The sequence below is a fragment of the Varanus komodoensis genome, unplaced genomic scaffold, assembly GCF_004798865.1.
Source record: "Varanus komodoensis strain SLA01 unplaced genomic scaffold, ASM479886v1 scaffold6_2, whole genome shotgun sequence".
NCBI lineage: Eukaryota > Metazoa > Chordata > Lepidosauria > Squamata > Varanidae > Varanus > Varanus komodoensis.
Window position 1 is genome coordinate 21541181 of NW_025336346.1, and position 17649 is coordinate 21558829.

A 17649-nucleotide genomic window follows, 5' to 3' on the forward strand; every position below is an offset into this window, starting at 1 on the left:
GCTACAGAGCAACATCCATTCTTGTTGTTGTGCTGGCAGGAATGACCACAGTGCAATCAGAAAGTAGCATTTCCTACAGCAATGGGAAACGGAGGGGGAGGGGGACATGGACGGACCCATAGTATATCTGGAAGAGAACTAGTCAGAGGGCTTATGGAAGGGGTTTCTGCTGACTTGTTCCTCAGCCTGTGACCCAGGAAGCATTAGTGGATTGCCAGCACCGGATACTGCCCCTAGTTCATACATGGAACCCCAAACATGGGTGCTCCTGGTGGTTTCCCAGTGTATGCCTTGACCTGCCCTTCTTTGTGATAAATCTCTGCACCAAATCACTGATTCTCTGTACTGATACTGAAAGAAGTAGGAAATGGGTCCATGAAAAAATATTCTGGAAAAGTCATACTGTGGATGATTCCTAATGGGATTTTTAAAAAATGGTCTAGACATGTTTTAAGTCATATTTGCAGAACATGTGGCTAGTTTTAAAGCTAAACTAATTTCAAACTCTTATTCCTTGTTACTCTGTGGAAAAAGCATTGATTTCAGCTGCTTTGTGTTTTAATAAGAAATAAAATGTCTACCAAAGAAATAATGTCTCAGCATCTCCTCCGATCCTGTCAATGTGGTGTCAACACTTTTTGCTAGACAGTTCATCTTCCACTGAAGACCAGTCTTGCATGTCAGGGCAAAGTATGCAAATTACATTGGGTAAAAAGTACCTTAATTCTTCCCTCAGCGATGGCTTGGTTAATTGCCACTGCAATTGCTATTCGGCCTTTCTGATCTGAATACAAAATTCTGGCTTGGGATCCTACCACCTGCAAAACAGAAATAATTTGGTAATTGCTTATCTCCATGATCTAGATGTGGGCTAGAGACAACTCTGTAATGGAAAAAGCAAAGATAGTAAATTCACAAATATCTACTTTCCACGGCTAAGGATTAATTGAGTTTCTATTGAGCTGCTATAGCTGATAAATCAACAACTATTGCTTTAGACCCACAGTCTAATATCAGCTGTTTCCTTATTGTCAGATAAGAAGCACAGGCTAACTTAATTATTCCAGATATTTATATATTTGTACATGCACATACAGTTTATTTCAAGAGAATTCTTAGCAGACATTGCATGGCTGAGCCCTGGAATGTTTAATGTTTAAACACCCCCAATATTAAAATTCATTTATTCAAGGGATTAATATGAATGAAATTTATTGCAACCAAGACAAATTCAAATGGAGTTCTGTATTTGAACAGTTCACTAATAAAGAATTCCTTCAAATTAAGGATTCAGGTGGTATGTCCACAAAGAACTAATATAAGAAAACCTTACAAACTTATAAGAAAACCTTATAAACAAGTTTTCACTGAAAAAAGAAAAGGTTCCCCTATTTTGGATCTGTATGTATGATAATCAGCAGCAGGGTAGGCCAGGATATATTGTGCAGGCCCAAGATCACTGTAGTTTGTGGCTACAGCTACAGCCTGAACCACAACCAGCAGAAACCATCCTGGAATCCCAGTTTGGTTGGAAATTTCCCAAACCTGTGTCTGTGGTAACAAAAGGGCACATGACCCAATTCAACTTGGGCAACAACTACGGCCCACATCGTGCTGAAGGAGCTGGACTGTAATACAGCAAACTGTGGATGGGGGCACCAATGCTGCTCCTTGCAAAACATCCCACAGACACAGAAGGCTGGAGGTAGGGCCAAGGCTTCCAACCCACTCTTTTTCCTGGCATTTAGTTTTCCACATACAAAGGGCTTTTCAGCCAAAGAGCTGCACTTGCAGTCTAATGTGCATCAGGCAGCCCAGGACAGCCAAGGTGAGCCAGGCAGAAGTAGGTGAATTCGGCATGTGGTGACCACTGAAGCATCCAGCCAACTCCCATGCTGGAGCCCATAATTTCCTTGGAGGAATGTTGGTGCCTGTAGGTGGAATGAAGTTGGGTTGTTGTGGGGTCAGCAAGATTGTCCTCCTTTCTCACTGCAACTGGGAGGGGGAAATGGCATCAGAGAACACAACATGAATGAATGGCAGCTTGCCAAATAGTTCTGTAACTATGAATTTTAATCTCTATTTTATCAGAGTTTTCAGACTTTTTTTTTAACTTCCGTGAAAAGGTAATTTTTACCTTTTCACTCAGTTTAAATTAAACTGAGTGAAAACTGAGTAAACTTAATTTAAATTAAATTACCTTTTAATTTTTACCTTTTCACTCAGTTCTCCTGTGGCTGGAAGTTGTAGCATTTTGTTATCATTGCCACAGAGGAGTGGTGAAAATAGGAGGATTAACAGCACTTTGTAAAGGAAAGGGGACTTTTTAAACTCCACACTGTTTGGTGAACCACCTGTGAAAAACAGTTTTGCTCATATTAAGATTTTTGGTGTTTTACACAATTTTGAGAGCAACCCACCAGAAGGTTGGGGAGCTAAGAGAGGTCAATCAAAAATCACACAATTTTTCACAGTTAGGGAGGAAGAGAAATTGAAGAGGAAGTAATGACTGAAAAAAATCTCCACTCCTCCACTCCTTAGACTGATCTTTGGATCTTAAAGGGCAATACCATGAAAATTGGGTGGATGGCACTCATTCCCAAGCCAAGCTGCAGAGCTGGCTTTGGCTGGAACTACGGTACAGCGTTAAAGGAACACTCATTTGCTGACCTCCTAGGACTGCAATCACACACAGAATGGATGCCTGTACTGCTCCAGAACCTCCCATTGTTCCAGAAGTACATTCCTAGGATTTTGTAAGTCAGATGAAGGGGGGTGGGGCTCCTGCTCAATTTTCTGTCTCTTTGAACACTCAAAATATTAATTTTAAAAAATCCTCCGCACCAAATGACTCTCAGTTATTTTAAATCGGCAGTTTTCAATTGCACAGATTCACAATAGTATAAATACTCCAAATGCTCACTTTAGAAATAGCACAGATATGGGCTGGATCTCAGCCATCCTTCAGTGAACAAAGCAGAATGCGTGTGCACAGAATGGGTTTCCCCCCATGGTTCCCAGACTGCTGTATCCCCACTCCCAAATCTGCTCACTGGGGCATTCTTGGGAGCAGGGTGAGGTATCTTGTGGGAGCCTGCAGGAAGAGTTGGGTGTTCCTTTAAGTGGGCAGAGAAGCAATTTAAGACCCAATTTAAGACAGTTCTGTATGGAAGGTCCCTGCTCGAAGATGTCCTCCATTTGCAGTTCAAGTCCACATGAATGGTAAAGAACTATAGGAAAGGGGAACAGCAGCAGCCTTGAAGTTTCCCGTCACGAGTGACCATGTGGACGGCTGACCGAGTAGGCACACAGGTCACCTGGTCAAACTATACCCCACTATGAGGAATTGTATTATATCTCTATTCAAATTATAGTCAGTATTTCTAAAACTGCCTCTGTATGTATACATATTCAAATGTTATGCAAATATGCACTGACTTGTCTTTTTCTTTGGTGATGTACATCCTCTTTAAGTGGCCATCCTACTAACATCATATAGCTATCACTTCTCTGCTGTCACCTAACTCCTTTCAAAGCATCTTTTCTGAAAGTGGCGATGCGTACAATGCATGTAAATGCACTTAGCACCTTGAGGCAGGATCATACAATATTTACAGTTGTCATTTACCACATTCATTACCATAATGAATGTGTACAACCGTCCCCCCCCCCCCACGTTTTTCTTTCCACTCTGGCATTGAGTCCATACAGAGACCTCCCACCAGCTGCTAATTTGCTTGGTGGAGGGGAAAACGGCAAGGACAGTCAGCCCATGTATCAGGCAGGTCTGCACACATGGTGACAGGGTGACACACAGCAAAGGATCAAATAATTAGCCACAGTCCCTGCCTCAAGCGGTTTTACAGATTTCTGTAGTGTTTCACGCATTTCTTTAAGAAAGTCAAGATTAGGTGACACCAGCAGTATGCAACGGATGTGTGTTGGCTGTTGTGTTGTGAACACGCGGGAGAGTGTGGCAGTAAGGAAATAGTTCTCAGATCACTGCTGGCACCGCCAACTTTAGGATAAAGAAAACGAGGTAGAGAAGATTTCTCTCAGGCCCAAACTTCCATTTGGAGTCTACAGCCTATAAAACAATGGTTTTGAAATTGTACAGTCGTTGCTTCGGCTTGCTGGGCTCACCTACCAAATTGTGCCTTCTGGCTTCCTGAATCCAACGGATGTTGTCGGAGTATTGCTGCTTCACAGATGTGTTCACTAGGCACAGGGCGAGGAGAGAGAAACAACAAAATAGCCAATAAAATTAGGACATTCAAGCCCAAGTCTTGGATACTGACGGAAGGGGAAAGGGCATGCAGCACAAGCATTACATGACGTATAGGTGTGGATGAAGGGAATAGATGTGATCAATTTATGCATTACTAGGTTTAACCCATAAACACGCAAGGTGTACAGACAAAGAAAGCAACGGCATGTTCATGAGCACATATAATATGCTGCTAAAAAGAAATGTAAAAGAAATGTTCCAGCCAATACTCAGGAATGCCAGGCCTGCCCCAACTTGATCTTTCTCATGAGTTATGGTTGACTCCAAGATTAAATAATACACTGGGGATGAACATGCCAGCCTTTTTAAGAATAACTACCAAAACATCTTTTGCCTTAAGAGAAGTATAGTGCACTACAAATTGCATGAGGTAATATCCTATGCAAGCATATTAGCAGATCTGAGGCAGACAAAAAAAGATTTAATGGGATTTTGTGAAATGCACCAGGAAAAATGTAATAAGGGACACTCTGGTCTTTCAAATGGTTTTTTTTTTTATTACCCAGGGAGGAAAACTCTTGAATGGAAAAGTCTAAGGAATGAGATGTCACCCCTTCCCATGTTTCCTAGGATTACAGTTCAGTTGTTCTGCCGAGGTGCAATATTTTCCTTTTCATTAACTTGACTTTGCAAATCTTCCTGTTCAAGTTTTTCTAAAAGTTGCTACTTCACCCTCGAAAGGTTCCCATGTAACTTGACTTGTTGCCTCTGCTATTTGCTGGTCCATATTTAGGAATTAGGAGATACTAAAGGTACGTTGTGACCTCATCCACATTATTTGTGTCAACACAGAAGTTTACTCCCTATCCTTGAGAGTGATTGTTTATGTCCTAATTTATTTTTACACTGTCCAAGTCTCTCCAAATACACTCAGAACAGGAGGCACATTCCTCACTTAAGACTAGTAAATACCTTTTCACTCCCACTGCAGCCTGGTCTCAAGAAGCCATCAATATTCAGCACATTTTCCCATTCTTCCAGAGCTACCAAGTATCACTTTAAAAGGGTAGCTTTAAGAAGATGGAGCACTATTTGCCCAGAAATACACACTTTGAGAGAGGAAGAGCAAGGTAATGTGTGTATGTATGTGTGCATGGTGCAACACTCAATAAAAGTGATTCAGTTTAAGGCTGGATATATGCTAAGACACAACTACTCATATCCTGTGAATTTTGCAGTACAGAGCCTTGTTTGGTTACAGCTCGGACTCGCCGACTGCAGCTACTGCTGTTCTCCTACTCTCTCTCTTTTCAGCAGCACAAGCAGCACATTGGCATCCTGGAACATGAATGTCACAGCAAATAGACCAACCAGAGTGAAGATGCCATGGCTCTCCATTAACCTTTACCAGTTGTGAGGACTGATTACTAGCAGTGCCAGCCAGAGGCTTCTGAGATCATGGAGATTAATTCACAGGCTCTTATCTGATCTCGTACTTAATAATCTTTCTTTCTACTTTAGGTTATGTAGCCTTTTTTCAGGTTCATAATATGGAGTGTCAGCTGGGACAAGTACCACCTAACATTCAGCAGTCTGAAGCTCTTACTACTTTTTCTGCATTGGAACATGTATCCTATGCTTGTCGATCTCAGTTAGATGTTTAGGTACATGAGTTGCTTATAGTCATACATATACTGAAGATATATTGCATTAATATGATGCATATGCATTATAATTCATGTATTGAATTTCTACTAATGTTGTGAACTGCCATTTTTCTTTCACTATTTTCACTCCAATTGTATTTACAATTTTAAAAATATCAGAAACTCCCTGAGGGCACTGATTCTGCAACCTGAAGTACACTTACGGGCAGCAGGCTTGCTAAGGGGCACAAGGAAGGCTGCGAGGTGTGCACAGCTCTCTCCTCCAACATCTTGTCGTTCTCCACCCTTCAGTACCTGCCACTTGATGAGGTGGTCTCCCTCTGCCTGTAGGGGCAGCTTCAAAGGTAGCAAACTCTGAGGCCTGATTTGCGGGTAAATGATTGTGTACTTCAAATTATTGTTATTCAACAGGTGAAGTTTCGCAGCTGAATGTGAGAAGCTGATTTCCTTGAAAAGCACGGCTTTTACGAGAATGCGAGTTGAGTTAAGGGTTCTGCCTGTGCTGGGCCTGTTGCACATGCCATTCAACAGCTGATGCTTCAGGCACTGAATGTGGTTCATGACTTTTAAATCTTATATGGCTTGGAACTAGGACACCTACAAGACCTTCTCCCATATCAGCCCACCCAATCACCACGATCATTTTAAGAACCTAAAAGATCCATGGTGCATCAGTGCAAGAATCCTCTAGTCCAGGATTCTGTTCAAACCCAGAGGCGACTGCACCTTTCCACCCATGGTCTCCAGCTATTGGTGCACACAGGCATACTGCCTCTGATACTGGAAGGATAGGCTGGACATGCACATGGTGGGCATGTTGTGAGCGGAGCTGGCTGGAGCTGGGGGTCAGACTAGATGCCCCGGGAGACCCCTTCTGACTCGCTCTGTTTCTATGTTTCTAAGTAGCATAGAGCCATCCGTAGCAGCCACTGATAGCCTCATTCTGCATGAATTTGTCCAATCGGATTTATTAAAGCCATCTAGATTGGTGACCATCATTATATCTTGTGACAGTGAAGTTTAACTATTGACTGTGTAAAAAAAAACCCCGTATTTCCTTTTTTTTTTTTTTTCCCTGCCCTGAAACTCCCACCCGACTCCAGAATGTACTACTGTGAGAGAGGGAGAGAAAATGTCTCTCTATCCACTCTCTCCAGGCCATGCATATTTTTTAACCTCTACCATGTCTCCCCTTATTCGTTGTTTTTTCCTAGACTGAATGATCCCAGACATTGTAAACTGTCCTCATAGATGAGTAAACCTGTCAGACCCTTCAGAGACTCTCCTTCATGTTTCAGGAGCATCTGCGTTATATTTGTTTGGAAAGAAGAAGGTTTTCCATGTGGCCAGGCCTAGACAGTGGAACTTCTCTTATCCCCTTTCTGATGGCCTCATCCCTCACTTTATTTATTTCTTTTAATTCACTTCGTAGGAGTTAAGCTGCTGGCTAAGAATCGTTTTGTTGAAGATGAGTCCTGACTTCCTCCCTTGGCGCTCCAGTCATCATCCTTCCCACTTCATGCATCAGAGTTCCTCTGTATACCAGGAAGTTCTTTTGGAAGTAGGAAGGAGAGGATGCTCAGGAGCAATTGGCCCTAGTCAATTCCCAATTCTATTTTGTAACCAGGGACTTGACATGATTACCGGCAGAACTGGCCAAAGAATCCCCCTAGGAGTGACTGGAAATCTATTGTATCCATAAGTCTTTAGAGATGGACCATTCTAATAGGTCCATCTTCTCTACAGGGGCACAATGAAGGGGCTGAGATCTCAGCCTTGACCAGATGATCTGACCAACCCAAAAGCCAGGGTGCTAAAACTTTGCATTTGGATGTCCTTGCTTTGCCAGTAGCAGTATGATCTGACCTTCCAGATCATTAGTTTTAGTCACCCTGGCATATCATTCCTTGCAATGTTTTACCTGCTGCCTCTGCCTCTTCATTCTGTTTATTATTTTGTATTTTCAATGATTTTTTAAAATGTTTCTAGCTTGTTGCAAGCTACTACAAGCATTTAATGGAATGACAAGCAAAACATGTTAAATATCTAAATGTGGCTGAGCCAACCTTCCATCTACATGACCACTCAGGCAACTAGTGGTTTTCTAGGCTTAGAACTCCCATCGTGCCTCACCATTGGCTATGCTGACTTGGGCTGATGGGACCTGTAGGCATTTAAAGGATCACAACTTACCTGCCCTTATCTATGGGTCTTGGTACCTCTTCTGTCATTCATTTAATGTATGTATATTCTGCATTTCCTTATCAAGAATTAACATTAAGAATTAACTCAAGAATGCAGATGGGGGTTCCATGCAGTGTCCTATCAGGTACTGACCAGTCAGATCTGCTTTCTCATCCAGCTTGAGAAAGTTGGATGCATCATGTTCCCTTAGAGTATGCTCTTTGCCTCTATTTAATGAAGGTTCCTCAGAAAAAATCCAGGAGACTAATCTTAAAAATTAGCATTTGGCCAATTTCTTTGCATCATTATATTTGCTGTATGTACACATCACAAAAGCAGCTGCTGACCAGCCACCAAAGTACACCTATTTATCAGCAATTTTATGGTCACTTTGATCTTTGGTTGATCAAAGTGACCATAAGTGACCTGAAGAATGAAAAACCATAAGAAGCTGTGCTCTATCTAGCCCAGTATGGTCAGCACTGGCTGGCAGTGGCTTTCCAAGGTCTGAAGTAGGATTCTTTCCTAGCCTTAGCTGGAAATGCCCAGCATCAAGACTGGGACCTTCCACATGCAAAGCAGGTGTTCTACCACTGAGCCACAATGAATCCCAAGTCTCTATATTCTGCACCTATCCATTGATTTCAGAGAACTTCTAAACTGCTTTTCATTTAAATTAATCCCATATCAGTTTATAAGCTACAAATCAGGAACAAGTACAATATAATCAACAATTAAGACAGTAAAACATGACAACAGTGAAATCACATTAAAATAACCAGGGGAGCTGACAGTGCTAGCAATCAGGGAAATGCCTGGCAGATGTTATTATAGAAATGTTCTGATGATGATGATGATGATGATGTGTCTTCATTGTCCACAGAAGCACTCCATGTTAGGAGTCCCCCAGATCTCAGTGGGGAGTCATCCCACAGGATGGGCACCACCACTGAGAAGACAGTCCTTGCACCACAGCCAAGTGGACCTCAGAAGACTGACCTCAGTATGGCCAGAACCCCCCCCCCCTAGACTGCAGAGATGGGGATGGTTTCTGTGGGAGAAGTGAAACACAAGGAGCCAGTCCAGACTCCCAAACCCACCTTATGAGAACATAGATCGACTGGGTCCATGCTCCACAGGAAGGCCATTACATGTTTCATTCATCATATTCACAGCTTTGCCACTCATGCCATAATTGCCCGTTCCATCCACTACTGGAAGTGTTCTAATAAACAGGGACTGGATGGCAAGCTGGGTACATGGCAAACCATTTGTATCCTTCTCAGTCTACCAAACTCTGAGATCCCATCAACTGATTCTCTACATACTGCTTTGGCACTACTCAGAATTAAGGCCACAGTCTATTACTACTATTCTCTGGCTGGCAAAGGTAAACTCCAAGCAGAACATGCAATAACAAAGAGGCCAAAAGGAATTCCATGAAAGGATAGTTTTAACAGGCGACTTCCCACTGGAGCTCAGCTGTCATTTCTCCCTGAATTCCTCTATCCATTGCTCTGCCAAGCACAACAGCAAATCCAATAAAGAGAGCTGCCACCAGATCTGCCTAAGTTGGTTTGTGTCTGTCTGTATATATACATATGGCCATTTTTGTGTGAGATGCATATCTCCCTAGCTTTACTTGGGGCGTTGGTCCAGCTTAAATGGTGGGAAATTCAAGGCAGTTTTTCTTAGGGTTGGATGTCATACCTTCAGGGAATATCTGCACTGTGAGAATAAGAACATTCTGCTAGTCACAGTGTTTGATATCATGGACCGCTAGTATGGTCCTTCATATTTCTGGTGCCATTTTAGAGCTGTTTCCTAATAGCACAAATAAAAATAATCCAAGGACCTAAAGTGCCATGCAGTTGGAGACAAGAGGATAGTCTCTTTGGAGAAGGGTTGAAGAAGGAAGCACACGTGTTTCATGTAAGACATCCCAGGTTCCATCCCCATCATTTCCTGGTACTGGTGGGAAAGTCTTGTCTGAAGCCATGGGGGAGCCTCTGCCTAACCCTTTTGGGCACATCTGAAATTTTGTGAAAGTGTCATGGCTGCCACCACAAAATGGCTGCCATAGGCGAGAGTGCTAGTCACAAAATGAATACTGTGGAGGAGGCACAGCCAGTCATACAATTGCAATATGATAAAAGTCAGATATAACAACTAAATACATTCATGAATTTGGATAATTTTTTTCATGGAGTTATTCCAAAACTACCTTAAAATTAGAACTTATATTGGTGGCTATAGGATGCACAATTTTTTAAAAAATCAACTTCTGGTGCTTCCTACTGCTCCCATAGCACAGCAATATATATCCAAGACACAGATCCTCATGAATCTTTATGATTTTTCCATTGGATGCTAACAAAACCCTATTAAGTAACAGAACAAGTGGACCTAAGACTTGCTGACATTTTTTGTGGGGATTCCCTGTAAAAATTATGAGTAATTGTAAGATTCCTTGCTTTGTTCTATGTGTTTTTGTTTTGGTGCCATGTCAGTACAGGGGATTCTCAGTTCCGTGCTTTTTGGTATGCTGTCTATAGACAGTGTAAACTTTTATTTCATAGTGTTGAGTCAGATTCTGTGTGGAGTAGCCAGGGCCTGTGCAGGCCTTTGGGTTCTCCAATAATGGCATCCCGCAACAGTCAGGGCAGGTTGAACAAAACCTAAGGGACAATGACTCTTCAAATGGCTCAAGGATTCTCAGAGGGGAAAAACTGAAGGATAAAAGACTGAATACTGGTGACATGAAGAGGAAAAAGTGGAGGAAGCAAACCTAAAGGAGTGGAGCCTGGAAGGCAGATAACCAAGACACACACCTGATGGCTCTCAGGAGAGGCAAAGAACTCACTACAGATGCCTGGCTGCTAAGAAGGTCCTTCCAGCACAGACAGCAACACAGTGAGGAAATACTCAGATGAGTGGCTGTGGAATGACTTAACCACCTTCCCAACAAACTCTGGAAGCCGTTATCCCAGTCCTACAACCACTCCCTGCCAGCTGGGACCTAGAAAAGCCAACCCTTATCCGTACCACCTAAGGTCCTCTTGCCAAGCACTTTATTTAGTGAAGCATCAACCTGGTTCTGCTAGAATTTACACGTGGCATCCACTTGTAACCACTTGCCCACATTGTTTCATGTCAGGCCACCTGACCTGGGAAATACTTCCACAGAATACTAAGTGGTTTCCTGATTCTGCAACAATGGACTATAATGATATGCAGAGGCAAGCAAGATCAATCAAGTTTATACTGAGTACATTTGGGTTCAAGCTGTTCTTAAAAAGTAGCAAGAGGAGAAAACACGCTCCCGTGAATGAAAGGAATGGGCTTTGTGACAGATCCCATGTAAAATCATGCAAATTCTAGGGTGTCCAGACACTCAGATGGCTGTCCGGTTTCTTTTCCACTGTCTGCCTGTGTGTTTTTCCATATATGTGTAGTAAAGACTCAGTCGTGTGGGGAATAAACCTGCAACTCAGCTTTAAATCATGGTGGCATTACTTTGCTTTTTAAGGCCCATTCAGAAATATGATTTGACTGAATGCAATATAATGTATTTTCATTCATCATGTTTTTACAGTCCATCCTTTTCCTAAAGAGCTCTGGTTAATACACATGATTGCCTTCCATTTTATCCTCATAATCCCATCCAGTAGGTTAGACTCCTTGGGAGACCTGCACCCAGGTGTCCTACTCCAAGCCCAACAATCCGCCATCCATTCGGGCCTTCACCTGAAACTACTACTCAGAGCCTCTTGCATTTGTCCAAATATAATAGGCACAGCGGTTGGAGATGGCAGTTCCCCATCCTCATATGCAGTGTAACAGACATCCATGCACTTGTTACACCGGATGGGGATGATGCAGACTAAATGAAATTTCCCCACACTGAAGGCGTGCCTGTCTGGGGAATCTGAGCTGAGGAGACCCAAAGAGGAAAACCATTTGGTGCCTGGGATCTACACAGCACGGCACAATGACCCGCGGTGACCCATGTCCCATCACTCACCTTCCACATTAAACAATGGGATGCCTTACCTCCCTGAAGCACAGCTTCCTGGAGCACTGCAGTGGCTAGAAAGTCAGTCGTTGCCAAGTCTTCCGGGTTACCTGAGGTACAAACCCAGCGAAATGGTCCGAATCCCAGAGAAAAAATGTCACTGGGAAAAGAATATGTTTAACGATTAGAGGATAGTTTAAATTCTTGTCATATTTATCCTGGCAGTTAGCAATGCTTTTCTTTCATTAACTGAAGATGAAAGCATTTCAAATATTTCAAACAAACTAATCCAAACACAGAGCTCTTGGGTCCCTCATTTCAGAATTTTAAATCAGACCTGACACACGGACTTAAGCCACTGTGCGTGTGGGTATGAGACAGAGGGTGAGATCAAAACCGATCCTGAACACACTCTGGGAAAAGACCAGAGAAGTTTAATTGAAGAGGGGTACCTTGTGATTCAACAACATCAAGAGCTCGTCGTTGATTTTGGCCACAGAACAAAGTGAGGCAAGAGCCGAAGAACCAAGTTTACTCATCTCCTGTGTCTGCTGGCCAAGGGATCCCATCATGCCCCTCTTCATATCCTCCCTGAACAGACAGTGAGGTGAGAAGTGCAGGGACAGGACACTGAGGTACCTTAGAACCACATCAGAGGTCCTGAGGGCATGTATTCCATTAGTGGGGGACCTAGGGGGATGGACTTGGGGGGAATGGAGTACCTCCAGGCATCCGCTGTGCCATTTCAGAGGGTACCTGACAGACTTCAGTTTCTCACAGAACAGCTGCAGCAGACAGGTCAAAAGCAATACAAGGCAGAGAAGGGGAACCAGGCTTCGCACCACTCCTTCTGGTACAGCTAGATGCCTACTGCCTCGTTTAGCCCCACTGCCCTGAAGAAGAAAGGGCATGGTGGGTATTGGCAGCTGCTGTGAAGTTAGAAGGAAAGGGAAGACTTGGCTGCTAGAGCACAGCTCATCTCTGCACTGTGTGACCCAAGAGACAAGTGCGTACCAAATTCACCTCTGCCTTTCACCCCAGCCCTAGATACTCCGCCCTTGTGGCAGGTCCAATTTATGTACATAGATCTTTCTTCTTCTACGCATATGCACTGAGGGACAGACATATTCTTTGGATCTTCAGGGTTTAGCCATCCTAGACAGCAATTCTCCAAATTCCTGGTTTAGTAGAATAGTATGCAACCAGAAAAGTAGAAAAGGAGTGCAGGAATCTTTCCCTTGTATTGCTTGATGATCATCATTCATTTCTTACCTATGCTGAGTGAGCTGGGCAACATTATCCAAACAAATAGGTAATAAAAAACAGAGGTGCAGTCCTATGGACCTTCTGTCTGCTATGTTGCTTGTTTCATGCCTGGAAACATGCAGGGTTGTGACCTGTTCTCCCCCACAGTGGAGGAAGGAATGCAGTCCGAGAGGGCAAAGCTCATGGAACCGGGTTTCAGGGTGGATATGGAATGGGCTTCTATGGAAGGTGGTGGGGGCCCATCAGTGATGGTGTTCAAGGAAAGATTGGACAACCACATGTTGGGGATTACATGAGCAGAGCTGGCTAGAGCTGGAGGTCAGACTAGATGGCCCAGGAGAACCCTTCTGACTCGCTCTGTTTCAAAATTCCTGTCATAGATTCCCATGCTCCATGATCATAACACACATGACAGGCTTCACAAATGATTTATGGACCAGAGCATGTAAGAATCCAGCTTACAGTGTATAGTCTATTTATTCATAAAAGGGAACTGAATGCACAGCTGTGACTTTAAAAAGTGACCTCAAGCTTGGCAACTCATTCAGAGTCTTCCTCTTTCCTTTCCCAAGCCTCTTCCAAAAGTTAGACACATTCCTTTCTTCTTTCTAGATGGAAAATGGTTGAAGTTCCATATTTTATCCTCTTCTACATACCCCATAATGTGCTGAACATAGGAAGGGTATCGGAATTCTCCTTTGCCGGCTCCTCTCTTCTTGACATCAGCACCTTCAAAAGAATGTAAATGCAAGCTATTAAATGGGGGGGGGGGATTCCATGGATCTCAAGGGCGCTTTCAGATGAGTGGCTCTGAGCACGAATAAATTATTGCGCTTCTCCCAGAAGCTACGTGCAGAATGGCAAATGAGTTACAGCCTATTCAGGCACTCCCCAGTATGGTTAAATTTAATGTGTGAAGAGAGCATTTTGGCTGCATGCCCCTGTGTTGTCACGTTCATCACTCCACTCATGGAAAACAACCGTCTGGAGATGAAAGCCTTCCATATCGGTGGAGACTGTCCATGCAGTTAGGGACTCCTCACAGCCAGTCCAGGAGGTATGCCATCAGCTGTACTCAGCTGAATACTGGACTTGTTTAATTTACATGCACAAAATGAAAGACCCACCAGCTCGCTGAGCTTCTAGAAGGAAAGCATTTCCATAATCCCAAAAGAACATTCCATGATCGGCCAGTTTGTTGATTGCAGCCACTTGCCTCCTGAGACTGAAAACATTTTAAGATGCATCATTACTCATTCTTGGCATCATCTAACAATTTACAGGCACCAGTGACAATAAGCTAGCACTTCAACTACACATTTAATTAATTTGAATTAGAGAATGATCTTATGGCCTCCTAGACAGCATATAGGGGGCCAGTGGATACTTCAGCTTCCCAGATCCAAGGTCAGGACAAAGACCAGAATCTGGAGCTGAGAATCCAAGCTCCAACCTCCCTTCAGAACCACCACAGAAAGAACTGGACTGGCTGCCTCTCTGTGGGCAGCAGAGGAGAGGGCGTGAAGGGTGAAAAGCAGAGAGCTCTCATATCCTGGCAGCACTGCAGCTTCCTTCTCTCCCCCTCTGAAGTGCCTCAGCCAGGTGACCTAAAGTGGCCATCAGGCTGAATGGAAGAGCAGGACTGTGGGCAGGTCGAGAGCACCACCAACACTGCTCTGCTCTGCACTAGATGCTTATGAGCCTGCCAAGCTGGGAACACTGAGGGTTCAATCAGTAAGACTACACCCTTCATGCGTTCTAAAACCCTCCCCAAAATCGCCCTGCTGAGCACACCCCTAGCCTCCCTTTCGTATGTGCACCAAGTTTCTGGGGTCTAAGTTGCATCGTCTTGAAGGTTTGGTGCCGATAGATGGACAGACCCGCACACAGTTTTGTTGCCACAGATTCACAGAGTGTTTTTCACTCCAGAAGGACCTTCAAAGTGGCTTCTTGGAAGTGGGGGCATCAAAATACAATGGACAAAATCAATGTATTAAAAAGTCAGTAAAGTATTAGCAATTAAACCAATAACAAAATCTTAAGCAGGATGACAATTAAAACCAAGACAAAAGCAGGAGGAAAAATCATTAACAAGTTGATCAAGCAGGGGGACAGCTTAGCTGATACAAAAGTCTTCACGAGACACTGAAAGGAAGGAAACCCCCCGAGTGGGTGCTGTCCCTTGTTCTTCCCAACTGTATCTCTGTACAACACAGAGCGTGGCTTCCCCTGAAGATCGCTGCTAATAGTCAGGACCACTTAAGGGCTGGCAGTCCATAAACCCATTTCTATTCCCAAAATGCAGCTATGACATAGGCTGACAGTAGAGCTGATGGGGAGTTGCACTGATTAAAAATGGGTCTTTATGTAGTGTTTAAAAATGGATATTTTAAAAGAGGGGTAGATGCCTATTTTTAAAGAACTACAGAGGAATGCAGATAAGCATAACTGAATCCTTCCTCCTCTCACAATTAATTATTTAAAAAGTGTGTATACACTGGTTGATATTGTAATCCTATACATATTTTGGCAGGAAGCAAAACTTTCATCATTCACCATGCAATCATGTTAGTTTGGATATACTAGGGATTGTAAACTTATTTTCTGTCTAAACACGCATAGGATGGGGCTTAAAAAATCCAAACAGTATACAAAGTAATCATCAGTTAAAACACAAGAAAAATATAAAAGGTCACTGCGATACAGTGGTTGGCTACAGGGATTTACTTTCCACCGACTGATGTCCAAACTCTCCCATTCACCACCCAACCCCACAGATGGATTCTGCACCATTCATGGCTGTTTATGGGAGGTCAAGATAATAGAAACATAGAAACAGAGCGAGTCAGAAGGGGCCTCCTGGGCCATCTAGTCTGACCCCCGGCTCCAGCCAGCTCCACTCACGACATGCCCTCCATGTGCATGTCCAGCCTATCCTTGAACACCCGCACCAATGGGGCCTCAACTACCTCTTGATAATTACCTCAACGATAATGTAGACCTCATGCTCACTGACTGTGTCTTCCATCTTTTCCTTTAACACATACAAACTATTAAGGAAACAAAATGGAATAGCTGCACAATGCCCTCCAGTTGCTGGTATTAGGAGTCCTCCACCTGGGTGCTTCCAACAAGTTAAGAAGATGAAGGATTTGTATCACCAAGGTGAAGGATGCAGCTTTAAGCATATCAGACTGCAAAGCGCATCATTTAGCAAGTGCAAGTTGTATAAAGGGTCTTGCGATAAGCTTTGAGTATTGGAGTTTGTCATTGGATTATGTTGCTAATGAAGAGAAGTTAATTCAGACCACAACAGAATGTAGACTCCATTGTATGAATGTATGAAGCTCATTTTAAAAATCACCCTTCTCTGCCCCCTTGCCAAAAACAAATCCTTAACTTTAAAAAGACAGTATATACAGAAGGCAAATGAACACTGCCAGAGATATCAGAGCTAGAGTTTCATCCAACCTATAAAACTTGTGAAAATGATTGAAATACCTCTCTTGCACTAGAGACTGAAATTTTATAGGATTGCTGGACATGAGCTCGTTAGCCTCCTTAAAGTTCAGCTGCACTGGGTAATAGCCTCCATTAAATGGATTGTGACAAGATGTTTGGTCAGACCCCAAATCAGCTAAAAGTTCTCCAGTAGTAATGAATTCATCGACGAGTCTTTCCCTGCATATGAAAAAGCAGACAAGTATAGAATCTCTTGAGCAAAATATAGTGGAGAAAAGGGATTTCAGGAGTGTTTAGTCAGTATGCATTTTGTAAAGTCCCCTTATATGGAAAAATACGTCCAATGTATCCATCATGAGTAAAACTCACTAATTTAAATGACACATGCTTTGCATGCATTAAAATCAATGAGACTATGCCAGCTTCCCTCTCCAAAGGAGTAGAAATTGGAGGGGAGGGGGCAAGATTCGTATTGAGAATGTAGAATTGAAAGGAAAATTTAACCATTCCCCAGTGGTGTGGTCCCAATCCTGACCACACAGACAAACAATTCGTTTTTATGTTTTACAACAACACAGATTAAAAGCAGCCACACATTCAAGCTGCATTCATATACAGGTTTACCTGGGAGGAAGCCTCACTCAACGCAACAGGGTTTATTTCTGAGTAAGCAGGCCTAGGATGATGCTGTCAAACAAACTTCTAGTGTGGCTCCAAAAGGACTTCATTTCATTAAGAAAAATCACAGCATCCCTTGTTTCATGATTCAGGGGACATTTGTTAACATTTCAATGTGGTTTTTCATAGCTATATGCCAGCTAGTGGGG

At 43.1% G+C, this 17649-nt stretch overlaps 1 protein-coding gene across 1 annotated transcript in view; it reads right to left on the bottom strand.

Annotated features, from left to right (window-relative positions):
- UROC1 (urocanate hydratase 1) overlaps positions 1 to 17649 on the bottom strand; it is a 56743-nt gene that overhangs the window by 16726 nt on the left and 22368 nt on the right. The window contains exons 11-16 of the mRNA XM_044451134.1: positions 16862 to 17041; positions 14488 to 14585; positions 14017 to 14089; positions 12133 to 12254; positions 4148 to 4218; positions 720 to 818 (exon numbers count right to left, since the gene is read on the bottom strand). Of these exons, the coding sequence (XP_044307069.1) occupies positions 720 to 818; positions 4148 to 4218; positions 12133 to 12254; positions 14017 to 14089; positions 14488 to 14585; positions 16862 to 17041 (643 nt within the window). The remainder of the gene's footprint in view (positions 1 to 719; positions 819 to 4147; positions 4219 to 12132; positions 12255 to 14016; positions 14090 to 14487; positions 14586 to 16861; positions 17042 to 17649) is intronic.